The 27,739-nt window shown below is 36.4% G+C and overlaps 1 protein-coding gene across 1 annotated transcript in view; it reads right to left on the bottom strand.

The window, feature by feature from the left end:
• LOC150093024 (ras and EF-hand domain-containing protein-like) overlaps positions 1 to 27,739 on the bottom strand; it is a 261,389-nt gene that overhangs the window by 121,258 nt on the left and 112,392 nt on the right. The window contains exon 8 of the mRNA XM_090413512.1: positions 14,252 to 14,327. Within this exon, the coding sequence (XP_090269638.1) occupies positions 14,252 to 14,327 (76 nt within the window). The remainder of the gene's footprint in view (positions 1 to 14,251; positions 14,328 to 27,739) is intronic.

The following is a 27,739-nucleotide window of genomic DNA, read 5'->3' as shown; positions in this document are numbered from 1 at the left end:
GATAATTGAAAAAAAGTCTTTAGATATATACATTTACTTACATAAATAAAAAAAAACAAATACAATAACTCACCTATAATCTTCCACTCTTTCTCTTAGCTAGAACAGTTATTGGTCTTGGTAAGACCAAATAATTGTTCTAGCTAAATAATAGATAGTAAAGTTTTAATTATTGTGGCAACTACTGTTATCACTTATTTGTAGTGTGAACATTAAGAAAGCAATCATTTCACGTCATTGCTGAATAAAAGAAATATAATCCCTGAAACTGTCAGTTCATGTTCATTTTTTTTTGGTTGAATACCATAAATATTATTAATTATTTTTATTATAAACATAAGATCTCTATACATTCAAGGGACTCATTACAGAAAGTCTCTTCTATCACATACAAAGCTCATCAAACCATACCTTGAACTCATTCACTATTTCTGCACTTACCACACTCTCAGGCAATGCATTTACCAACCACTCTTTATGAAAAGAAATTGCTGCTCACCCCTGCTGTGCTTACTTCCTTCTCACATGCACCTTCCAGAATGGCTACTTGTTCTATATCTGTCTCCCTCCATTTTGTGAACAATCTCTTCACATTAATCTCATAATGTGGAAGATCTGCAATGGCATTCTTTCAATATCTTTATACCCCACATTCCACAGATCAGAAACCACCTTAATCAGTCATCACCTAACCCTTTCTAATATGTGCTCATCTCCGTGAAAACTAGGTGACCAAATCTGCACATAGTAATCCATATGCAACTCAATCAAGGCTTTATACAATTGAACCATAACCTCCTCTGCATATCATGGTCCTTCTCATCATTGCCCCAGCCTAATTTTTTTTTTTGCAATCTTAGCAATATGACCTTTTAAACTACAGGTTCTCGGCCCTCACCATTCCCAGATCTCCCATCTCATTTGCTACCTTCAAAATTTTCCCACTAATTACAAGAGGGTGGGACTGAAAAGTTCTGATAAGCATCTAGAACAAAAATGATATTAAAGCAACTCTTCTTACTTCTTACATATCCTAAAAGAAAAATAACAAAATATTACAATTTGAGGAAACATGGGGGTTAAATGGTTTAAGATAAATTTTGTCTTTAATATCATTGTTATTCTAGGTGTTTATCAGAACTTTTCAGCCCTCCCCCCTCCTTGTATATGCATCCATTGCTGCCTACCAAATTTCAAGATCTAACTTAGCAACACTTAACTGATAACTTCACTCACCCACTTGCCCACTCATATGGTCTATTCAGGTCATCCTGTAAGGCTGCATCTTCTCCACTCACAGTTCTCTCCAACCTTGCATCATCATTATCATCTGCTTAATAAACTCTCTTCTTTTGGTCTACCTGCCACACTATGTAACTGGATAGCCAGCTTTCTCTTTAGTCATTCACTGCATGTCATGGTGAATAGCACCTTCTCTTCAAGCTTTGCCACAATGCAGGATTGTGGTAAAATCCTAACATCCTTGCTAAAACACACTCCTACACAATTATAAGGTGTGATCACTTCCTGCCATGTACTGAAAAAAGTCTTCAGGGTCAGTCCTATAAACCCTCTTTAATAACTTATATGTTTTATAATGTCCCTTCTTTCTCACTTATCAACTAGTCTTTAAAGCCCATAGACTTTCTTTCAATCTGTTCTCAGAGGGATCATTCTGTTAACTTGTCACAATCTTCATCACTCATCTCTTGTCCTCTCCTCCACTTGCTCATCTGTATAGAAACCAGGTGATGAGATCTACATGCATAAAAGGAATAATAATTTCCCTATCCCTGCTTGTCAGTGTTCTTCAACAACCATGTAATTTGATTTACTGTTTTTGCTACCATTACGATACATCCTCCAAGCTGTCTGTCCACAACTACCCCCAAATTCCTAGCGTCATCCAACTCCTGCAATCCAGTTTCCATGAATGTAGTAAAATAAAGCATTTTTTGCCAAAGTGCATTATAATAATCTTTGTTACATTAAACTGCAGGTCTTGCAGTTTCATCCTGCACTGGGGAAAGTGTTGCTGAATGGAAGTACAGTTTGCGATGCATGCAAGAAATGAAGTGAAAAATCGGGAGAGTGGTATTGAAGAGACAGAAGTACTTGGCAGTAGAAACAGTAATAGAGTGAGAGTTGAAGAGAGAATGGGAATGCAAGAGGATCAAGGAAAAGGGGGAAGCCTGTGTGGACAGTGAGACATGGCATAAGGAGAGTGGATGTTGAAAGTGGCAGTGAACATGTGTATGAAGATGGAGTATATTGGAATGTGGGTGAGGAAGTTGAGACTAGGCATAGTAAGTGGTGAGAAAAGTAAGTGATGTAGTAAGTGGTGAGAAAAGTAAGTGGTGTAGTAAGTGGTGAGAAAAACAATTGAGCAGGTGGGGTGGGGAAATAACAACCAACAAGTAGCTTGGATAGGACTGGTTATAGACCTAAAAATGAATTACTGTGTTTGTTTGTTTGTTTACAAATGACAGCAGTATCAGAAATAAGGGAGATGAAATGGTTTCACTGATTGAATTTATTCACTCCCTAAAGTCATTGAAATAAGTGAAACAAGGTCAAATGAAGATGATATTCTAACGGGAATAGAAATGGAACTGTACAGTATTTTTCATGATCATAGAAAGGACAAGAAGGGAGGGGATGATGATGATAGCAGGGGAATTATGTCCACATAAGGTAGACATGAAAGAGGAAAATAGTGGCAATGGTTATGAGGCAGTGTGAAGTAACATGGATGTTGCTATAGGCCTAGCAATGTGGAGGGCTGTGATGAAGAAATGTATAAATAACTTGGATTAGTGAACAAAGGATGGGTAATTATTATGGGAGATTTTAATTATGGCAGTATAGATTGGAATGAAGAGATAGCAACTGGGAATAAGAAAATGAATTTCTCGAGTTCTTGAGAGATAACTATCTCAGGCAGCATGCAAAGGAGGGCATGTGGCAATCGAGAGTTTTAGTTCTGTTCATTTCATCAGAGGATGTAATCTTGAGTAGGGTTTCACACTTTCCTAGAGTTGGTGATCATCTGTATTGTGGCTAGCAATACGCAGACTTTTGTGAGAAAAGGATGTATAAGGAATTCTAAGGCTGATGATTATGACAAGCATAGGAGATAGCTTGGAACTATTTTTTGCATTTAATTCCTTACTGCTCAACTCATTCCATGAGTTGAGCGGTAAGGAATTAAAAGCAAAGAAAAATCCTAGAGAGGTTTTTAGATATGTGACAAGTAGAAGGAAGAATGATCATGGTAAGATGATGTTAATGGATGAAAATGGTAGAATGGTAACTGCTGCAGAAGACATTGTTGAAGTATTCAGTGATTAATTTATAAGGGTGTTTCATCCTCATCAGGGTGAAACCATGAGGAACTTAAGTGTAGAGGACATAGGAGAGGGTGGTTTTTTTGTGAGTGAGCAGGAGGTATTTGAGGAAATAAATAAACTTGATGTCAATAAGGTGATATGATTTGATGACATATCACCATGTAAGAGAATGTTCCAGGGAATTGGCAGTAGCATTGTCATACTTGTTTATTAAGAGACTTACAACAACACAGTTTCCAAGGGCGTAGGAGGGTAAAATTGTTCCACTGCATAAAGTAGGTGATGAGGCTGTAGATTCAAATTATACGCCAATCTGTCTATTTGGAGTTGTGGTGAAGTACTAGAGAGATTGGTGAGAAGTAGGGTACAGAAATGGATTGATAACAACAGCATTCTCTGTGGTTATCGGCATGGGTTGTTTAAAGGGAGTTCATGTTTTACTAACTTAGTACTATAACAAGGTGCAAAATACCTTGGATTGGGGAGGTGCATATACAATAGTGTGCTTGGATTTTGCAAAAGCTTTTGATAGGCTAACACATGACAAACTATTAAATAAATTGAAACAGACTGGATTGGATAACAGACTTCTGAGTTGGATCAATGACTGGCTGTCAGATAGGTATCAGAAATTTGTATATAGGGTGGGGTATCTCGAAAGAGAAAGGTCACTAGTGGTGTACTGCATGGGTTAGTTTTGGGACCACTGTTGTTCAATTTGTATGTTAATGATATTGCAATGGGTTTAACTAGCAATATGCAGCCATTTGCAGATGATGCAAAATATATAAGCAATGCAGAGTCGAGTGGATATTATGGCCTTACAGGAGGACTTGAATATATTGCATGAATGAGCAAGTAAGTGAAACTAGCAATTCAATGTTGCAAAGTGTAAGGGTTTCAGATTTGGTAAGGAATGATCAGATGCAAAGTGCACATTTGGTGTCGAAACTTTAAAGGAAGTAGAGGAGATGAGAGATCTAGGAGTGATGGTGGAAAAGGCTGAAATTCAGGGTCCACATTGCACAAGTTCTGTGCAATGTGGACCCTGAATTTATACAATTTCATCATTGCCATTATCACATCAGATAATGGCAATGATGAGGAGGACACTGACATGCAGAAATGGAAAGGCTATGATGAAATTGTATAACACCTTGATCTGGCCTCATATGGATTATTGTTCACAGATTTGATTGCCAGGTTTTCATGGTGACAAAGATATGTTGGAAAGGGTCCAGCAAAGATTCAAGGTGATCAGTGGTCTTTGGAATGTAGAGTCCTTGGACAGATTGAGAGCGTGTGAGTTGCAAAGCTTCACAAACAGGAAGGAGGAAGGGAGGGGGATATGATTGAGACATATAAGGTAGTCAGGGTTTGTTATCAGGTTGACATGGAAGAGATTTTTCATAGAATGGGAGAAGGGGGGGGTAGAACAAGATCGCATCACTGGAAACTATATAAAGTGGGTGTGCTCAGACATGTGAGGTGCAGGTTCGAGAGTGGTTGGTGAGTGGAATGCATTGTCTGAGTTTAAGTACAGTTGAATGAACATTGTGTGCAATAGTGTGTACCTTCCAAGATGAGTCTCTGACTCCATGGAGGTCAGATGTTAATAATAATAATAATAATATTTTGTCCATCCTATTTAAATCATCCTGCAGTATCTCTACATCATCTTCATTGACTATCACTCTTCCTGGCTTTGCATCATTGGCAAACAACTGAATGGTCTCCCCTTAAATCATCTCTTATATGATTAAAAATGGAAAAACTTAACAGCAGACAACCAAGTATGGAGTCTTGTGGTACCCAGTTAATCACCTATTCAATTCCTACATACTCTTTGATATCTATCAGCTCCCCCCCCCTCCCCTTTTATCCATATTATCAGCTTCATATCCACTCCACTGGGCCAATTCATGTACCAAAGTTCCATGTGGTATCCTGTGAATGTCTTTGGAGAGTCGAGCAGTATCACAGTGTTACCATTTCATTTATCCAATGCAGTTGCCATTTCGTTTATCCAATGCAGTTGCCATTTTATTATAAAATGTAAATAAATTACTAAATTCAAGGCCTACTCTTCACAAAATCATACTGTTCCCTGTTGCATTTTCTATTCCTCTATACCCAGTCCTAATTTCTGTTAGTTTTTCCAATTTCTCTGATAATTTAACCACCACTCCCAAGACACTGATTGCCCTATAATTTGTTACCATTTTCCCCACCACTCCCTATGTGAGTGAGAATGCGAGTGAGTTGTTGTTGATAGTGAGGTAGTGGAAGTAAACATTTGGAGGTTAAGCAAAGATGAACAAGGTAAGAAAGAAAAGGTAGATGATGAGGAAAATGGTAAGATGGTAATGGAAGAGATAGCATACTTAAGTAGATTTCTATGCAGGACAAAACCCGATACAGAACAGCTGGAGAAACAGGCAGTGACTAGTGTTGAGAGACGTGTGAGAAAAGAGTTGTGAGGGAGGGAGGGAGGGGAAGCAGAATATGAGAGGCTGAAAGAGAGCAAGTAAGAAGTTTTATATGGTGACTCAATGATAAGATGTGTGCTTGAGGAAAGTGTGATGTGACAAAATCATGTGTCCATGTGGTAAACTTTATGGATGTTAATGACACTGTTTGGATAAAGAGAGGAAAAGTGAAAGAGATGAATATATTGGCAGGTTTATAAATGATCTAGTAGATGACAAGTATGGTAGTCAAGAAGATATGAAACAGTTGCTGGCACAAGCAAAAGTGAAATGTGAGAGAATGAAGACTGTGAATTATTTGCCACAGCATGAAAGAGGTAAATTGAGGAGGACGGCAGTGATGGCCATGATTGCAAATGAGTCTATCTGTGTGAAGAGTTTACTAAAGGAATGGTATGGAGGTTGTGGATATGTGGAGAGAGTTCGATGTATGAAAGTACTTATATAAAGCTGATGGTTTGAATAATAATCAAATGATGTTGAATGAAACTCATCAGATTCTGAAACTGAGTGGGATCAGCAGCACGAGGTGTGAGGGAGGTTAATGATTGAAGGGAATACTGTATAATATAAGCACATAAACACAAGAAAGATATTTAATTAGCCATATATTTCGGTCTGAAAATTGCAGTCCATCTTCAGTGCCACTACAAGAACAGTTTTAAAAAAATACAAAATGGAATACTAACAATAGATCATTTATTGTTAGTGTGATGTTATATCACTAAGTTAAAGGGAATATTTTTCAGCAGAGACATGATTGAAATAAAGATATTAATTAATAATTTCAATAATTTTAAATAACATAAAAATATGAATTAATGAGTTATCCTGATTAGACTTTCCCAGATTTTTGATATACAGTCATTCCGATTCAGGTTAGGACGATGGAGTAAGGCCTCTATGCTTTCTTTAAATAAATGTTCAAATTTATAGCGGGATCTATGTAAGAGGTGAGTTTTTGACCAAAGGATGTTGTGGTTATTTTCTATCCCATGCTGAGCCAATCCAGATTTTTCGGGTTTTGTTGTGATGAATGGAGGATTGATGTTCTTAGATTCTTTTTTCTAGAGAGCATCCAGTTTGTCCAAAATAGGAGAGATCACAGTTGATCTCCCGTGCTGAGCCAATCCAGAAAAATCTGGATTGGCTCAGCATGGGATAGAAACTAACCACAACATCCTTTAGTCAAAAACTCGCCTCTTACATAGATCCTGCTATAAATTTGAACGTTTATTCAAAAAAAAGCGTAGAGGCCTTACTCCATTGTCCTAACCTGAATCGGAATGACTGTATATCTGTATCAAAAATCTGGGAAAGTTCTAATCAGGATAACTCATTAATTCATATTAATTTTATGTTATTTAAAATTATTGAAATTATTAATTAATATCTTTATTTCAATCATGTCTCTGCTTAAAAATATTCCCTTTAATACTTAGTGATATAACATCACGTGGCTTGTTCTATTTTTAAATGATCTATTGTTAGTATTCCACCTTGTATTTTTTTAAAACTGTTCTTGTAGTGCCACTGAAGATGGTCTGCAATTTTCAGACTGAAATATTTGGCTAATTAAATATCTTTCTTGTGTTTACGTGCTTATATTATACAATCTTTATGTCATAAGTATCTTTAAAATATCAGAAGGGAATACTGTACTTTATGTATATTAATGCCAGAACAAAGAAGAGAAGTTTTTAACATTAGGATGGAAGATGATATATAGTCATAGAGATAAAATCCCTCAATTTTTTTATATATGTTGCCACACCATATTTGGGATGGTTTATGCAATTAATCACATTATATCCATGTATTTTCCCTCTCGTTAGTATGTCTAGATCGTCCTTAGTGTGAGTCTCCTATATTACAACTACATCTATTTGATGGTAATCTAACATAACAATAAATTTATTTTTTTTAAATTAATTTAAATAATAATCAGGATTTTAGTAAGAACCTCACATTTAGCCTTACTTATGCTTCTATATTTAATTGGCACATTTTTAAAAGTGAGGCCATATTATTGATTCTCAGGTCCTCGGTAGGTGTATGTTGGTTATCTGAGAGCCTCTGTCTGCGAGTCCTGCTAGGAGAGTACGGAGCCATCTGTCATTGTAGTTTTAATGTTCAATCATTTCAACCTATTGTGCCTCTATTAATATGATTTTTGCAATTGTTTTTATGTTGATTTATGTAATATCTTGAGACCTGTACATCATATGCAAAATAAATAAATAAATAATTCCTCAATAGGTCCCTGACTCCCTGGAGGTCTCTCTTAATAATAATAATAATAATAAATGTAATAGATATAATACTTTCAGAGGTTGGGGGTGGGGTGGGGAACATTGAAGGAGAGATTTTACTGATGATAGCAGTTTTGAAGTAGATAAAAGGTAATTCAGCAGGAAAATGACAAGGCAGAAGGAAGTGCATTTGAGACCATCTGAAATATATTTCATTCTGTTGGCCTGTTGGACAACATGATGAAATATTACTCACTTACTGCTATAAGTTGGTGATACAAGGGAAAATGTAGATGACATGCATCAGCAAATTAGCACAATGAGTGCAGGGCAGGTATCTTTTAGAAGGAAGGGGGGACTTCAATTACAAAGATATAGAGTGGGAGGAGGAATGGTCACAGAGAGAAAAGGAAGTGGAATTTATATAACTGCTAAAAGACAGCATATAACATAAGAGAGGAGGACGTAGGGTGCAAGAGTGTGGGATCTGATGATGGCATTCATCATCAGTAACCAAGACAGCAACTGCACTCTTACTGGGGAGGGAGGAGAGAGAGAGAGAGAGAAAGAGAGAGAGAGAGAAAGAGAGAGAGAGAGAGATTGCTGACATGAAAGTTTCAGTTAAGAAAGGGTATATGCAGAATTACAAAGTAGGTAATTATGACAAACCGAAGTGTCAGCTTGGAGCAGTGCCATGGCACAAGAATTTGTAGGGAAATTATGTGATCACTGCATTGGAGAAGTGGTGTTTATTTATCCCCAGGAGGATAAATCAGGCATCAGATAGATGGACAAATAACATCGTTAAGTGAGTGCTGCAGAAAAAAGTTGTGCAAGAAAACATATATAAAGAGAAAGGGTACTAGCAAGCTCATAAGCAGTACAAGGTGCACGCAAGAAGGCCATTATAGTTAGGGAGACAAAAACAGGTTGAGAAAAGATGTTAGTAGCTCAAAGAAAATTCCAAAGAGGTCTTTTGCTAGAATAACAACTACAAGGATAATATCAACATGTGCTGATGGTAAGGAAGTAACATAGATAAAATAGTTGAGTTACTGAGTGCTCATTTTGAATGGGTGTATCATCCAGGTGAAGGTATTAGTGCCAGATATCATACTTAATGACCGATATAAGAATAGAGATAGATTAATTGGAGGTGCTTAGAATATTAGAGAATTAACATAAATAAGACCATTTGATTAGATAGGATACAAGTCTCTTGCACATTTATCATGTATTATGAGAAATGAGTAAGGGAATTAGTAGATCCTCATATCACCTCCTACCAAAATAAGTTTCAGCTTGTTGGATGGTGCCAAAGAAGAGATAAAGAAGGCAAAAATAGTTTCAATGCATAAACTCCATAACAGAGGTTGAAAATTACCAATCAATCAGTAACTCAGGAGTGGTGGTTAAGGTATTGGAGAAGTGTTAATAAAAGTCAGAATTCAGATGCAGAAGAACAGGAAAATGATAACTGTATAGGAGGAATCATGAGTTTTGTGAAAGGTTGATCTTGCCTTAGTAATTTGTTTACCTTTTATTACATTAAGTGACAAGTGAAATGGATATACAAAACTTACATCATCAGGAGTAGTGATGATGCAAGTCTTATGACATATGAAACTTGTTTTGTTTTAATTGCTTATTTTTAATAAACTTCTTATTTATATTATAATGTGATCTCAATACCGAAAACTTCCCATAGAACTGTTTAACTACAGAAACCTATGTGTACATATTATTATTATTATGATGATGATTCAAGCTTCCATGGAGTCACAAGACTCATCATAGGAGGCCCACCCTAGAAAACACAAAGTCTATCATACCAGTCCTTGAATCCATTGACTGTTCATGCTTCACCTCTCTATCAGGCAATGCATTCCATGGTTCATCCACCCTCCATGCAAAGAAACCACTCCTTACCCTCTTGCTCACAACTTTCTTTCGTAACTTCCAGGGATGGTCCCTTGTCCTCACTCCTTCTCCCTGTTCCACAAAATGAAAGAATACCCCCGTGTCAACCCTGGGTATTCTTTCATTATGTTTTACCTCTGAACAGTTTAAAACTCTCAATCATATCACCTCTACTTCTTCTATATGACAAATTTAGCAGCCCACATTCCCTCAGCCTATCCTCATAACTAACATTGTACAATCATGATATCATTTTTGTTATCCGTCTCTGCAGTCTTTCCACGGTTAATTCATCCTCATTAAATCAGGGGGGGACCAAATTTGAGCACAATAGCCCAGGTGTGGTCTGATCAGGGCTTTATACAATAGAATGACAACTTTTATCTCTGCAGGTCAGCATCCCTCTCAGTATTGCAGCAATCCTCTGGGTTAACTTCACCACCTTTGCAATATGTTCCATTGAATTTCAAGTTTCTATCAACCATCACCTCCAGATCCCTCGCTTCTCTACTTCCTTCAGTACAGTTCCTAAAGCAGAGTAAGTAGCCTTCCATCGATGTATAACGAACTTCAAGACTTTACATTTGGCTGAATTAAACTGACACCCCCTTTCATTTGTTCATCTGTCCAATTTATTCGAATCCTCTTGCAGGGATGCCACATCTGCACTATTACTAATAACACTTCTCAGCTTCACATCACATCATCTGCAAACAACAACTGAATATCCCTCTTCCCTGCAATCCATTGACAATGTCATTGATATAAAGGTTAAGCAATACAGGTCTCAGCACTGAGCCTGTGTGACCCCACTTGTAACCTTCTGCTTCCTTGATACTGCTCCCTCATATACAACTCTCAAATGTTATCAGATAGCCAATCCCTAAATCAGTTCACTAACCTGACATCTAAACCCATATGCTGCAACTTAAATATCAGCTTATCATGTGATACTCTTCAAATGCCTTTATAAAATCAAAAAAAAAAAAAAAATGACAGCTATGCCTTTCTCTCTCAACCATTCTTGTAATTTTATTATAAAAGGCAATCATATTACTAAAACAAGAGTGCCCCTTAAAAAATCATATAGCAATCATTTACTAAAACAAAAGTGCCCCTTGATTCTTGCAGATACATTACCCTCATCTGCCCAATGTTGTAAATGATCCCTCACTAATTTCTCCAAAATCTAAACAACTACTGATGAAATATAAACTGGTCTATAGTTTGACACTTCCAGTCTGCTACACTACCTTACCCTCCTTCCACTCCTTGGGCACCTTTCCTGTAGCCCTGGTTTTTCATTTCATTGAAAAACCAGGTCAACAGAGCTGTTGGTTCAACACATTCTCTCAAAATCTATGGAGAAATCCCATCCAGTCCCATTGCTTTATTAACATCCAGAGTATTCATTATTTGAAACACACTCTCTTCTTGCACTTCTAAACCTCAAACCTGCCTTATCCCTTTAGTATTAAAATCTACTTCTCTGGGATAATATACCTCAATAAAATGTTCATTGAGGTATATTATCAAATGTTCAACAATGTCATTCTTCAACAATCATTTCTCCTCCTACTGGCAACATAATGAAAGAATTCCTTACAATTTTCTTTGGATCTCATGGCCAATCTTTTCTCATATTCCAGTTTTGCCTTCCTTATCCATATGATCTATCATACTAGTTACACTCATGGTCTGAGTCTTATATTTTTCATACATCTGTTCTCTGTTCTCCCTCACCTTATATCTCTTTCATAACCTATTTTTTACCTGCTGTTAGTTCCAGTTCCTGTTTTATATTGTTTGTCATCCACTTTACACCAAATTGTGTTCTCCTCTTCACTTGCAGTAATAAACTTGCTATTGCTGCTACTAAATATTCTTTCATAAGTTCCCAGGCACTGATGATATCTCACCCTTCCAATTCCTCCATCCATGGAATTGCCCCAAGCTGATATCTAAGACTATTATAATCACCTGTCTTATAATTCCACATACATTCCTTTCTCTTTGATACTCCTGCATGTCTATTCATCTTCCAAGTCAAAACAACATGGTCACTCTTGCCAATCAGGGGCATAGATGCTATCTCAATTATAATCAGATCTTCTGATGCTATGATCAAATCTAAAACTCTTGAACTTCATGTTCCTCCTTCTACTACATATTGCTTAAGACATTTGTCCCTCAAGAATTCCAGACATTCCACTCCCTTACTATTACATGCAGTTTCCTCTTCCCAATTTATACTGCTGTAATTAAAATCTCCTATAACAAGCATTCTTTTCGCACTGGCCAAGCTCAACTGCCTAAACATCTCCTGATCTTCACCCCACTAAATATCCTGCCTACCCACCTCTACCTCACAACATATACTTTCAAAACTATTAGTGCTACTGCCCTCCAAATCCTCCAGTCTGAGCGGGTATAACTCATCACTTATCATAAGCAGTACTCCACCATTGCATTGCCCTTCCAATCCTGTTGAAAAATGCTATGCTCTGTTGTCAACCATGCATCAAAGATCCCAATAATCTTTGAACAGGCTGATGCTATCAGTGCCACCAATTCATTTCCTTTATCATTACCTCCAATAGTGACAAAGCATTGTCACTGTTTCTATACTTATCATTATCCCCAACTCCACTGGATTCAGCATTACACAATATATTTCCCCCTTCTCTCAAGTGGCTATTTCCACAAGAGGCCACCCCTACTACCAGCCACCCTAATAATTTTAGCTTTTCTGCATTGATACACTGACTTGTTCAGAGAACAACATTCTTTCCAGATGCCTACCTCCTTCCTCATTCAAATGCAAGCCATTCTTTTCTGTCCTCAAATGACCTCCAAGCAATCACATAATCCAAGCTTCTCTTTTGACACATTCTGGCTATTATACTATTCATTATTGATGCACTTCTCTGTGGCTCTGCATCATCATACCTGGGCAATGCACTAACTTCCCTCTCTCAGCTTTTTTCCTTACACCCTCAAGCATGAACCTCAGATCTCTTGACACCACCACCATTCCACTACCTCTCAAGTCATTCATGTCACCATCACAATTATCTCATCCACCCTTCCTCACTTAATTGTCATAGTTACATTGTCTATCGTTCCTCCAGGAAACACTCCTCTGGCATTCTATCTTGTACACCACAGATCTTCGAGTCTCCATACATTACACCTCTTACCATTCTATCTCTGTCCTTTAACACTTTCTTTGTTCCCCCCACTTACCTGCTGTCCTGTCATCTCTCCATCCCTGGTTGCTGCACTGTCTTGCCTTTCTTTCATTCTATCTCTTTCACTGGTTCTCCTATTCCCTCCCCTTCTATCATTCCCATAATTCTCTCTCACTTCTACTCTGATTTGCTCTGCATTTGTTGTTTCCAGTCACCTAATCTCTTCTTTCATGCTTCTCAACTCATTCCTGATACATTCCACTTCTTTCAGCATATATATCTCTCTCTGCAAGCTACCTACTCTTGCTTGACATTCATCCTCCCAATTAACACTTCACAATATTTCAAACCTACTACACTTCCTACTTTTATATTATCATTCACATTCCAATTGTTTTGCTAACCCTGAATCACGCTACTCATCTCTGTCAGTCAATATTCACCTGTTTCTGACATCATTTTGCTAAGGTCCATTATGCTAACTTCTAAATCACGAAGTTCTTCCCATTTTCTACATTTTCTGCAGACATGCATTCCCCGAGATCTCTCACCTACCAGGATGTGTACATGCCACAAGCACCTCATACCACAAAATCCTGTGTGTGGTGGGGGCTGGGAAGCATGGCCATGTTAAAGGTAGGTCATGCTTTAGTAATTTACTATTTTTTTATAACAGAGTGGTGTCTGAGTTGGATAAATGGATTGACTACATGATAATATTACTAGATTTTGCAAAGGTGTTCAACAGGATACTGTTTGGAACTGTATAAAATGTAACACATCTGGATGAATATGAAATGGTGTTACTGGATACTAGGACAGCTGATGGACAGACAACAAACAGTAGTATATGGAGGAACAGAATCCAGGAGAAAGTTGGTAACTGGAGATGTGCTGCAAGAATCTGTGTTTGAACCACCGCTGTTTATTTTATGCAACGACAATAATAATAATATTTAGAATAAAAAGAACAAAATGTTTAATTACTACAGTAATGGAAAAAGCTGTATACGTATCTTCATATATGTGCAATTAAACAAGCAATTAACCTTGTGAAAATCTTGCCTTTTATAAGCAGTTACTCTTAATACATCATTGGTATCTTGAAGCCTTTGATTTGCATCACTGAAAATAAACAAAGCAACATATAAGTTTTGGCAGAAAATTTCTTTTCACTGAAGTATATTATGAATGAACTACAACTAAAGTTAAAATAACTAAAGGGATGGGAATGTATATTTACAGAGTAAAAGTTTCAATGTGAGTAAACATAAATTAATTGAAATAGTTGGAACTGTATAAAATGGAACAAATCTGGATGAATATGAAATGGTGTTATTAGATACTAGAATAGCTGATGGACAGACAACAAAGAGTAGTATATGGAGGAACAAAATCCAGGAGAAAGTAGGGATATATTATAGATTCAACTATTGGGATATATATTGGAAGGAAGACAGATTACCTGGCAAAATGGAAATGGACTTTATACAGTTACTAAGAAATAATTATCTGAGACTGCACTTGATGGAGGAGACCAGAAGTTTGAGAGTATTAAATCTGGTAATAGCATAAGATGTTGAAAGTTTATTTTTCACTTGGTCAGACTATAATAAATTTAGTTTAATCCTTTATCCAAGTGTGTGCAAACAAAGTTTGCACCTGAAAGTATCTTCAGGACTGGGGTAAAGTAGTACAACACCAGGCAACTCCTTGCAAAGGTGGAGCAAGCTACCAACACTCCTATCTCAGTATCTTCCATAATGTAATGCAAAACACATCTCCTTGCGGATATGTATAATGTTACGCATTAAGGGAAGGGCCACTACCCAGACTAGTTTCGACCTTTATTGAGGTCTCTTCAGTGGGAGCCAGGCCCAAGTGGAGATACTAGGCAGAAGCATTAGCAAGGTCATCTCATCCTATAGGAGCTGCCAAATGGTGTGCCACCTTTTTATTAAATTACTCTGGATTTAGAGAAAGATGTTGAAAGTTTATTTTTCACTTGGTCAGACTATAATAAATTTAGTTTAATCCTTTATCCTGGCTCCCACTGAAGAGACCTCAATAAAGGTCGAAACTAGTTTGGGTAGTGGCCCTTCCCTTAATGCATAACATTATACATATCTGCAAGGAGATGTGTTTTGCATTATGGGAGATACTGAGATAGGAGTGTTGGTAGCTTGCTCCACCTTTGCAAGGAGTTGCCTGGTGTTGTACCACTTTACCCCAGTCCTGAAGATACTTTCAGGTGCAAACTTTGTTTGCACATACTTGGATAAAGGATTAAACTACATTTATTATAGCATAAGAAGATCTATCTATAACTATGGTAGAAACTCTATTCTTCTGAGAGGTTGCTCAACCTGCAGAAATTTCAGTCAATAAATGGTTTATGCAGAACTACAAAGCTGGAGTTTATAACAAACTTAGGAGGCAACTTGGGGCAGTGCTATGGCATAAGAAACTACATGGAATGAATGTCGGTAGGGCATGGGAAGCAGTCAAGGAGTGTTTGAGCAAGGAAATATCAGGGTGTATACCTAGGCTCAGAATGATAAACTGAGTAGGGATTAAGTGGATGAGTAACAATATAAAGGAGGAACTGCAAAAAAAAGAAAGCATTGTGGAAGGAATATAAGAAAGATTATTTTACTCAGTGCTGATGATAGGAAAGTGACAGAAGAAGGGCAAATAGACAGTTATTAAGTGATTATTTTGCAAGGATATATCATCCAGGAGGTGACTTTGTGGTTGCCAATGTGAGAATTGAGGTAGATGAACTGGAGGTACTCAATATATTGAAAAATATGAATGTGAATACAGTAGCATGCTTGGCCTGTCAGTTTGTGCTATGGAATTGTGCAAGTGAATTAGCATTGCCAATGACAAAGCTGTTTAATCTAAGTCTCAGTTCTATTAAGGTTCCAAGGGAGTGGAAGGAGGGTAAGATAGTTCCATTACATAAACATGGCTCCAAGACAGAAGTAGCAAATTACAGACCAGTTAGTATCTCTGAAGTGAGGTTAAGGTATTGAAAAAGTTGGTTAAAAGTGAAATTCAGAAAAGGGTGGATGGGAATATGATACTAGAGTATTATATTCCCATGGGGGGGGCAGCATAGCTTTGTAACAGGTAGGTTCTGCTTCAGTAATTTATTCACATTTTATAATAAGCAGACAGTGGAATTAGATAAAGAAATGGTTACACCATGATTGTTGAACTTTGCAGAGGCATTTAAAAGAATACTGCATGGAAAACTATTACATAAGTTGGAGCAAATATGAGGCTGGTGGCAATGGATGGAGGGGGGGCTGACAGGCAGATATCAAGGGTGGTGTATGGTGGAGTGTCCCAGGACCTTGTACTTGGACGACTGCTCTTGATTTGTACGTTAATGATATATCAGAAGATTTGGGGGGGGGGGGGGGCAGGTATTCAGTTGTGTGAGGATGATGAAAAACTGGGGAGGGTAGTAGTTACAAAAGTGATATGGATATTTTGCAGGATGATAAAATGCCCCAAAATTGGCAGTGTGGAAAAGGACAATGCTTGCCAATTTAATGTTGTAAAATGTAGGGTAATGCACCTTGGGATGAAAAGATTACATGCTTCGTATCATATCGATGGTACTAATTTACAAGAAATTGATGGGGCTAGAGATCTGGGGATAATGGTGGATAGAGAAATGAAATTCAAAGGACATATTGCAAGAATTGGCAAAATAGCTCAGAGGATTACTTGGATGTTGAAGAACACAGTGACAAATAATGAGGGGGAGGCTATTATTCCTCTTTATAAGGCTATGATTCAGGCACATGTAGACTATTGTGCAGAGATTTGTTCACTTGCATTTCTTGGGGATTGGGAGGTGGAGAAGAGGATTCAGAGATGAGTAATGAAGCTGGTGACAAGTCTGTGGAATGTTCTCTGTGAGGATAGATTGAGGGTGCATGGGTTGCAGAGTTTTTAGCTGACAGGAGGAGGAGAGGGGATATGACAGAAACTTATCAGTTACTAAAGGGATTCTATAAGATTGACACAGAAAAAAAAAAATTCAATACATAGGGAATGGAGGGAAAAACAAGGGATCACACTTGGAAGTTGTCTAAGAGTGTTGTTGGTATGGGTGTGTGGACTAGGTTCTTTACTTTGAGAGTGGTGAATGAGTGGAATGGATTACCAGAGGTAGTTGTGAGCACATCAGCAGTAAATAAGACTTGAGTACCTGTATAAATAATAATAATTTAATAAACTGTGCAAGTCTACTTTACTTATTTTCAAAGAAAGGTTTTTTAAATTATTATGTTATTTCTTAATGTTTATTGAGTTACATAATTCATTGTAGAGCTCATTACAGCTCTCACTATATCTGTCATACCATGCTTTTTCTTTTAATTAATTCATCATTCCCTCCAGAAATGCATTTCATTCACTTACCATGATTTCATGACCAAATACTGTAATTATTGTCACAGTAGACCAGATGTGTTTTGATTAATGGCACAAAGATCAAACTTATACATAGGGTTTGAAAAATGTGATTGTCTGCTCGTCCATTATGAGTCAGAAATTTTAATTGATGAGTGAAAAAAAAATCACAAGGGAAGTTTAGTTTAATTGTCATTTTATTCAAAATGTTGATTCTATTTAATGTTTTATGAAACAGAATCAACCGTAATTAATTTTTTGTATGTTTATAATACTTATCATTTCAATTGGGAATGCTGGTCATTACAGATGCCTGTTTTGTCAAGTATCATTAATTTTGTTGTCATGGAATATGATCTATCCTCTCACTGGTCATTATTTATCCTTAAGGGTGCTCCGTCCTTTATTACTATGATGTAATAAACTAATCACAACTAAGCATGCTAACCTCAAATAAATATGCTGTGGGCCAGTGGTAATTAGTTTATTTCTTACTCAGTGATAGAATATGCAGAATTTGACCATTCATAGTGGATATTAACTTGTAACACTTCTCAACTTGGAAAGTTGAGAACTGTTACAGATTTTTTTTTTCCATAAAATATTTCTTTATATTGATTCTAACCTAAATGTTTTTTTATTGTTTTCTGAGTTGCAATTTCACATGACATCACTGACTGCCAATCCAATGATGTTTGCTGGATGATAGTCTGGAATATAGTTAATATGTATGCAGACCTAAGGATTTTATTTTATTGAGAGTTTTTTTTAAGATACTGTATGTTTTTTTTTTTTTCAATGTTTGTTTATAATGGCAGGGAAGAAATTGTTTTCTTTAGAAGTGAAAATGTAGTGACAAAATAGTATCATTAATAAAAAAAATATGAATAATGATCTTGTATCACTTATAAAATGCGTGACTGTTCTCTTCACAGACTGATAAACTCATTGATATATAAGAGTTAACATTCTACACTTGCAATTATACAGGGTAAAAGCTAGCATTAACAAAAGCTTATAAATTGACCAGATCTGGGATTGAACATGTGACTATGGTATATTAGACAACTGTGGTAGAGTATACCCAGGCCATCTGATGAGTGAGATATTTGCCTGACAGGTGAACCAGTCTGAAATTTTTCAAGCCCTACTTATACATGAGAAAAAAGTTATTTAAAAAATACATAAAAATTGCATTTGGCATCAGGAGTCTTGAAAAATTAATTGATATAAGACCTATCACAGAGAGTCAGGGAAACTAAATTCTGATGAGAATTTAGAGGAATTGTGAGAATCTGTGTGTAAGAGTGACAATGTTAGGTAACTGTGTTAATGATGTGTTATTATTATGGAAATGATTACGAGGAGAGAATGATTCTATATTCGTCCAGTTCGGACCTATCAAGCATGTGTAACAATACCTGCATAAGTAAGGAACTAGATAAGAACAGAGATCTGCAAGTTGTCGAACTGTATCATACCACAGACAAATGTATGCAATAGAGCATGCAGGTAATTTATTATGTCTGTACATGAATGCTAGGAGTATCAAAAACAAAGGAGTGGAGTTTGTTGCCTTGGTTAATATATATATTGGACCTCATGTTGTAGGCATTAGTGAGACTTGGCTACCAGAAGCAGACATGCTAACTGGTATCAAGTGCAAAGAGTACAGTATTTTTAGGAAGGATAGACAGGACCTATGATTGAGACCTGTGATTGCTATACTAGTAAAAATTTTTCATGTAGCAGTTTGAAGCCATCTGGTGTGAGGTGGTGTCTAACAAGGTTAAATACACAGTGGGATGTTGTTACCGACCTGGTGGATCGGTTGCTGGAGGTGAAAAGAGTAATCATAATGGGGGACCTTAATTATCCGAACATTGATTGAGTAGCTATGAAATCACATGAGAAGAATGAAACTGAATTTATTGAGCTGTTGCAAGACAACTTCCTCAAGCAGCATATCACAGAAGGAACTTGAGGTCAAAGATGTTAGATCTGATTACAGTGTCATATGGGGTTTTAGTTAAAGACATCTATTCTACCTCCGGTTGGTGACAGCGATCATACAGTATTCACTTGAGAACTGGCTAAGTTTATGAATGTTCTATACAGAAAAGATTACATGCTGAACTACAAAGCAGGAAATTATGACCACCTGAGGGGTATGCTGGGTTATGTGCTATGGTATCAGTTATCGGGTGTGAAGGATATCGACAAAGCTTGGGAAGAGTTTAAAAAATACTTAAATGATATGATATCAGAATGTGTCCCTCAAGTTTGAAGAATAAATAGAGTAGGAGTGAAATGGATGTGTAATCTAATTAAGAAGGAAATTCTTAAGGAAAAGATGATGTGGAAGGAATATCGCATGCATAAGGATGATGTCAGATAATTATAAGCAACAGGCCAGAAGGGTCACAAGTGTTGTATGGAAAGCTAAGTCCAAGTATGAAAAGAAACTGGCCCTGCAAGTTAAAGACAACCCAAAAGAATTCTGTCATTATGCTGCAAGTAAAAGAAAGAAAGAATGAATTTGAGAAAATAGCTCTACTGAATGCAAATGATATGTGGGTGAGTGATACAGAAGTGATTGTTCAGAGCAGCTGTTTTGCTAAAAGCTATCAACCTGGTATATGCAACATTGAACTCACCACTAAATTTTCACCATATGAGAAAACTCAAATGGATGAGGAAGAAGTACTAGAGCTGTTGCACAAACTGGATAAAAATTCTGCAATAAGAACTGATGGGATATCAGCATGGATGCTAAAAGAGTGTTCAGCTGAACTGGCTATTCCCTTGACCAGGCTATGTAATTTGATCTCAGAACAGAAGATTTCACAGGAGTGGAAAAATGTATGATAATTCCATTGCACAAGGATGGTGCACATCCAACTATTGACCCATCAGTATCTCAGGAGTGGTGGTGAAGATTTTGGAAAAGTTGGTTAGGACTCGCATTCAGAAATGGATTCACAGAGAACTCTATTTTGCAATAAATAGCATTGGTTTACTAAGGAAAGGTCCTGTTTTAGCAACTTGCTCACATTTTATAATAATGTTACCAATGAACTAGACAAGGAGAATGAATACACCATGATACTTTTGGATTTTGCAAAAGCTTTTGACAGAATACAGCATTGAATACTGTTGCATAAATTAGAGAATATGTGATTGGATTTAACACACATTCATCATAAAATTTAATACTGTAATTGCTGATCAAAAAAACTGATACTTGACATTAAGAAAAATAGACACAGAATAGCAGAGTATTGCATCACTTCTTGAAAATTAAGAACTTATTAAAATAAACATACCACTACTGCCAACAAAAAGACAACAAACTCATTTACAGAAATGCTGCTACCAAAAATTAAATGAATAATACTGCTCTCATTAAAAAAATTAACAAAAATTAATATTATTGCTAAGAAACAAATCACAAAGTTGGCTGTTCAGATATGCTAAAAATGTATCTACTGTGTCTATCCCATGAGACCAGTATTATTACTATTATTATACACTGACTATCATACCTGGGGTGCTTAAGGGTCAAAGCTGTTGTTGGATTCTGAATGAAGAGAAATTAAAATTATTAATACTCCTTTCAGAATCCAACATAATCCACCATGGCAAAGGCTACATTTGTAGATATTATTTTATGTAAATCTCTTGTTATAAACTATTATTCATATAATTACCTTTGCGTTTTTTTTTATTTAATTATTTAATCTAGGATATGTATTAATAATGGAAAGGACTCTATATAAAAATAATGTTCAGATTATTTTATTTATTCCTATATTAATAGTAGAAGAATTTGTATTCATCATATTTAATTATATATTATTTGAATTGAAAAATATCCTTTTATTTAATTTCTGTATGTAAAATGTTATGTAATGCTTATGCTTATGTACTGCTCTAATTGTTGTCATGGAGATGGAGTTAAAAGTAGAAAGCGTGAGCATAGTAGAACGTGAGTTATGGACGTGAGATGGAATTGATATGAGCTAGACGGTGAGAACAAGTTTTGGTGGGAAAATGGGGTGAAAATATATAAACGGAAAGTGAGAGAAAACAAGAGAAGTGGGTCAGCAGAGTCAGCACTAGAACTAAGGAACCAGGGACCGAGTACAATTGGAGCACTCAGCACAGTAACGGCACTGAGAACAGTATAATAGAGATGAGGAAATAATTTATTGGCAGCACGGAGTTAAATAAGAGGCTGTAGTACAAAGAATTAAGTGCTGGGATCAGATTACAAAGGATCGAAATGTAAATTGACAACTCAGAATATTGATATGGAATTCTGAAGTTAATGTTGTATTCCAGAGCTTTCAAGGAAGATTAGTAGAAAGCTGATTCTATTGTAAAGTAGTATATGGGGAATAAGTAGATTTTCTAGTGCAAGTGTGTCTGCTTATGTGATGTGCTGAAATTAAAGATTAAGTTAATTTAAAGAAGATTATTTTTGAAATGTGTAGTTCCAGTGTGATAATTAACTAAAGTTTTAAGTGTGCCTCAGTGAATAATTTGTGCAAAGATTTATTCCGGTAAGAACAGTTGTACTTTATAGCATTTTAGAGTGAAGTTATAAGAGTTATCTCCTTCTGTTAAATCCTAACATTAACTGTGGTGTTTATGCTGAAATTAGCCGAAGCTAGAAGGTTAATAGTCTTCCCCCTTAAGGTGATAGCTATCTCTTGACTGAGCTATATGATTTCTGACTAAGGGATAGATAAAGAATACTATTGTTAAAATATTTGCTGATCTGAAATGAACAAATCTGAAAACAAACCCCAACTCAACATCACCAGAGTTAAAGATCGGTACTATCAACGTAAGAAGCCTGAATGGCAAAGAAATGGAGCTAGCTGAGGAATTAGATAAGTACCAGATCGACATAATAGGGGTGACTGAAACAAAAAAGATCAAAACTGGTGAGATCTTTCTGAGCAATAAATACAAAATGTTATATTCAGGCAATGACAATCAAGGAAAAGAAGGAGTAGCCATAGTATTCAACACAAAATACGAGGCTAATCTTCTTGAATGGCAGTCAGTCTCAAGTAGAGTAATGTGGGCAAATATGAGAATGGGGAACTGGACAATGAGACTTATTTGTGCCTATGGTCCCACAGAAGGTTCTACTAAGGTAGAAGTGGAGGAATTTTTTGAGGCTTTAGAAAAAGCAACTGACACAATGAAAAATGAAAAGTTGGTCCTTGTTGGGGATCTAAATAGTAGAGTAGGAAATGATTGTGAGACATACAAAAATATTTTGGGAAAATTTGGAGAAAAGAGCAAAGCTAATAATAATGGCAAATATCTGTTGGATTTCTGCTCAGGACATGGACTGGTTATTACTAACACCATGTTCCAACATAAAAATGTGCACAAATTCACATGGAGAGAAGAGGCTAGGAATAAGAAAAGTCTCATTGACTATGTTATTGTTGATAGTGATGTTTTCTCCCTGGTGCAGGACACCAGAGTGTACAGAGGATTTGAAATTGGAAGTGATCACTATTTAGTCTTGAGCAGGATTAAATTGAATTTCATATTGAAAAGAATAACATGTAAGAAAGTTTTAAAGCGAATAAAAGTTGAGCAGCTCTCAGATGTGAACTGTAGACTAAAATACAGAAATATTATTGAAAATAAAATGAAAGAGTTTGAGAACAGGAATCAAACCTTGGAGATTCAGTGGCAAACTCTGAAGGAAACATTGATTGATTCTGCCAGAGAGGCATGTGGTGAGGTTGTGTGCAAGGATAAAAAAATCAGAACTCCCTGGTGGACACAGGAAGTTAAAGAGGTAGTGAAGGAAAAGAAGAAAGCATATCAAAAGTTCCTGGCAAATAAGTCAGCTTTTACTCTTACAGAATACAGAGACAAATGTAAGAAAGCTAAACAGTGTGTAAAACTAGCTAAACAAAAGTCATGGGAGGACTTTGGCAAGAATATAGAAAATAAATATCAAGAAGGTGGCAAAATATTCTGGAGGTTGTTGAAGAAGCTTAGGAATGGAGGAAAGAGTGCTGTAAAAGGAATTAGAGATGATAAAGGTGAAATGAAAACAGGAGAAAAAGATATCCTTGAAGTATGGAGTAATTACTTTGAAAAACTGCTAAATGAAACAAGCAGTGATGACAGCACAGTGATAAAAAACACTGACCAGGTATGCAGTCAGGAATACATATCCATACTTGAAGTAGAAAAAGCCATCAAAGGCTTGAAATGTGGAAAGGCAGCAGGAGTAGATGATATTCGACCAGAAATGCTGAAGTATGGTGGTATAAGAGTCTTACAGTGGCTGCACTGCATAGTTCAGAAAGCCTGGACAGAGGGACGAATTCCCGATGATTGGAGTAGAGCTCTCATAGTACCTATATATAAAAAGGGAAATAAAACTGAATGTGAGAATTACAGAGGTATTTCCCTACTGAGTGTTCCTGGCAAGATCTATGCAAGTATACTTGAGAAACGGTTGAGAAGAATTGTGGAAGAAAAGCTTGGTGAAGAACAAGCTGGATTCAGGCCAAATAGAGGCTGTCAGGATCAGATCTTCACTTTACGACAAATAGTCGAGAAAGCATGGGAATATAACAAAGATCTGTATTTAAGTTTTGTCGATTTGGAAAAGGCATATGACAAGGTGCCAAGAGAGAAGCTATTCAATACGCTGCAGTTATATGGCGTCAATGGGGCATTATATCAAGCAATACTTAGTCTTTATTTGAGTTGTGAGTCAGCAGTTAGAATTGAAGGAAGTACAGGAAGATGGTTTAATGTTAAATCTGGTGTGAGACAAGGATGTACATTATCCCCTCTGTTATTCATTATCTATATGGATCACATTATGAAGGAATGTGGTATTAAACCTGATATCAAAATTGGAGATGTTAATGTCAGCTCTTTGCTTTATGCGGATGATGTTATACTTCTAAATAAATCCGCTACAAGTCTGCAAGATTCTCTGACTAAATTGAATAGCTGTTGTAATAGATATGGTATGAAGGTCAGCAATAAAAAGACAAAGACAATGAAAATAGGCAGAATCATTGAAAATGTCAACTGTGTTGTGAATGGAGAACCTGTGGAACAAGTAAAACATTTCAGCTACTTAGGCACAATTTTTACTGAAGATGGTAAACTAAATATAGAAATAGACAACAGAATCAGCAAAGCTGGTATGGTGGGAAGTCAATTGAATAAATTCATATGGAATAAGAAAGAAATTAGTCGGAACACTAAATTAGCTGTATACAAGACTGTGTTCAAACCAATTTTAACTTATGGATCTGAGAGCTGGGTCAGAAGTAAAACACTTGACCAAAGACTAGAGACCGCAGATATGAGAGTCCTGAGAAAGATTAGAGGCGTGAACAGATGGCATCAATGGCAATATCATATTAAAAATGAGGATATTAGGAAAGAACTTGACATTGTCAGCATCCAGGAATGCGTTAGCAGAGCTAATCTCAGATGGTATGGTCACTTAAATAGAATGGGAGAGGAAAGATTAGCAAAACAAGTGTTCTCTGCCAGGTTGGCAGGAAAACGACCCAGAGGTAGACCAAGATATAGGTGGATTGATACGGTACAAAGTGCCTTAGACGATAGAAATATAAGATCTGATAATGTTGGAGTCTTGACAAGTAACAGACTGATTTGGAGGAAAATTGTAGATAGGAAGTTAGTAATGATGTAATTTTTTCATGTAGTACTGTCATATCCTGTACACCCCTTGAGGGTACATGGCAGGAATTTGATGATGATGATGATGATGATGAAATATTTGCTGTGAATTTCTGTGGTACAGAACTTTAGAACTATCTTTGCCTATTAGGGAGAAATTAGATTTTGAAGCTCAGTGTTTAATACCAAAAGTTAAGTGAATGTTATGTGTAGTTGAACTGAGTTAATTTTGCATTATTTTGTATCCAAAGTATGCTTATGTATATATTATATAAGCTTGCATTAAATGTTTTGTTTTATTGGTTTCAATTTGTTGTTAGCCTGATTCTTTTCCACTGCACCGTTCATAAAATTATTGGACCTAGCGGGAACCTCAAATGTTAATGTAAAACTCGGCCTATATATAAACATTAGACTGCTAAAGTTAATTAATATTTGATTACACTATTTTGCATAGACTAATCTGAATATAGGGTGGCACAGTATAAAAGAAATTTCCCTATATTTGGATTAGTAATCAACATACAATTAATTAACCTTAATAAGAACATAGCTAAAACAAGATGGCAGATCAAAAGACAGGAAGGACGATCCAACACTGTATAACTGAGAGGAGACCTCAACATAGCCTTAAAAGGAATGCAGAGAACCGACCAGGGTTTCTGACCTAATGTCCAATCCTCACCTTTTCGTGGTGCACCCTGTTGGGTATCTACCTGGATACTGAACGAACAAGGATGAGCTGGCAATTTGGGATTTAGCCAACCAAATTGTATTCCTATTGGCTTAAACCAATATAGAAAATGATGGTACAACATGACAATTTCATGCCGGCTGGGGCGTCGCCCGGATAAACAAGGCCCCTGTTGTTTTCGCCAGGGAACCAGGGGGAACAGCAAAAAGTCAGCTACTCAAACAAATCTGAAAACACACCCCAACTCAACATCACCAGAGTTAAAGATCAGTACTATCAACATAAGAAGCCTGAATGGCAAAGAAATGGAGCTAGCTGAAGAATTATGAAACAAAAAAGACAAAAACTGGTGAGATCTTTCTAAGCAATAAATACAAAATGTTATATTCAGGAAATGACAATCAAGGAAAAGAAGGAGTAGCCATAGTATTCAACACAAAATATGAGGCTAATCTTCTTGAATGGCAGGCAGTCTCAAGTAAAGTGATGTGGGCAAATATCAGAATGGGGAATTGGACAATGAGACTTATTTGTGCCCACAGAAGGTTCTACTAAGGTAGAAGTGGAGGAATTTTTTGATGCTTTAGAAAAAGCAACTGACACAATGAAAAAGGAAAAGTTGGTCCTTGTTGGGGATCTAAATAGCAGAGTAGGAAATGATTCTCAGACATACAAAAATATTTTGGGAAAATTTGGAGAAAAGAGCAAAGCTAATAATAATGGCAAATACATGTTGGATTTCTGCTCAGGACATGGGCTGGTTATTACTAACACCATGTTCCAACATAAAAATGTGCACAAATTCACATAGAGAGAAGAGGCAAGGAATAAAAAAAAGTCTCATTGACTATAAGAGTATTACACTTTTTTTATATAATGTTCGTCAAGTAGCTTTATTTTATTATCCTACATGTTTCACCAATTTTTTTCTATCGGCATCTTCAGGAAATACAAACTAGTAAGCTATATGAAGGTGACAGACTAGGTTATAACTGATGGGTCTATTCATACAAAAAATTAGTATTGAACGAGGCAATGCGCGTGTCTCGGGAACATGATTTATTCGTTATGGCTCATGATGTAATTGCCATGAAAGTTCATTTCTTTGATGTTTAATGATCTGATTAAAGCTTTCCAAATTTCTGGTAAAGTTAGATCTTGTTAAGTTTCCAGTTTTACGGGCGACTGTAGCTGCTTCCTTGAAGGTTCTTGAATGGTAGTTATCTTCTATATAGGGCATAAGGCTCTTATCCCACTCAATGTGATGGTTAGTAGAGGCAAAGTGGTTTCTAACATATCCTATGTGTACTTTCTTTCTTGTTTCAAAGCTTCTAGAGGTCTGACCTACATAACTAATACCACATGAGCAAGGTATATTATATGCTCCAGAGTACTTGTAGAATGGATGAGGATCTTTCGGTGATCTTAAAAATTTCCGAATAGTGTTGATTGGCTTGAATGCTACTCTGATATTATGTGGTTTTAGAAGGTTAGCTAATTTTTTGGAAATGCTGCTGACAAATGGAATAGTTATAGTACTGATGTATTGGACGTCATCACATTGTCTATGTGGTATATCAGTCAAGAGAATCTTGTTGTAGAGTCTTTTTGGATAACCATTTAAAGATAGTTCTCTGGATATTGTAGTTAATTCCATTTGTAGGTAATTCTTATCTGTTGTACTGTATAGCTCTTTTCT

Source organism: Typopeltis vanoorti, chromosome 24 (assembly GCF_054136105.1).
Source record: "Typopeltis vanoorti isolate ZY-2024b chromosome 24, IOZ_Tvanoo_1.0, whole genome shotgun sequence".
Taxonomy (NCBI): Eukaryota; Metazoa; Arthropoda; class Arachnida; order Uropygi; family Thelyphonidae; genus Typopeltis; species Typopeltis vanoorti.
This window is presented reverse-complemented; position numbering and strand designations above follow the sequence as displayed.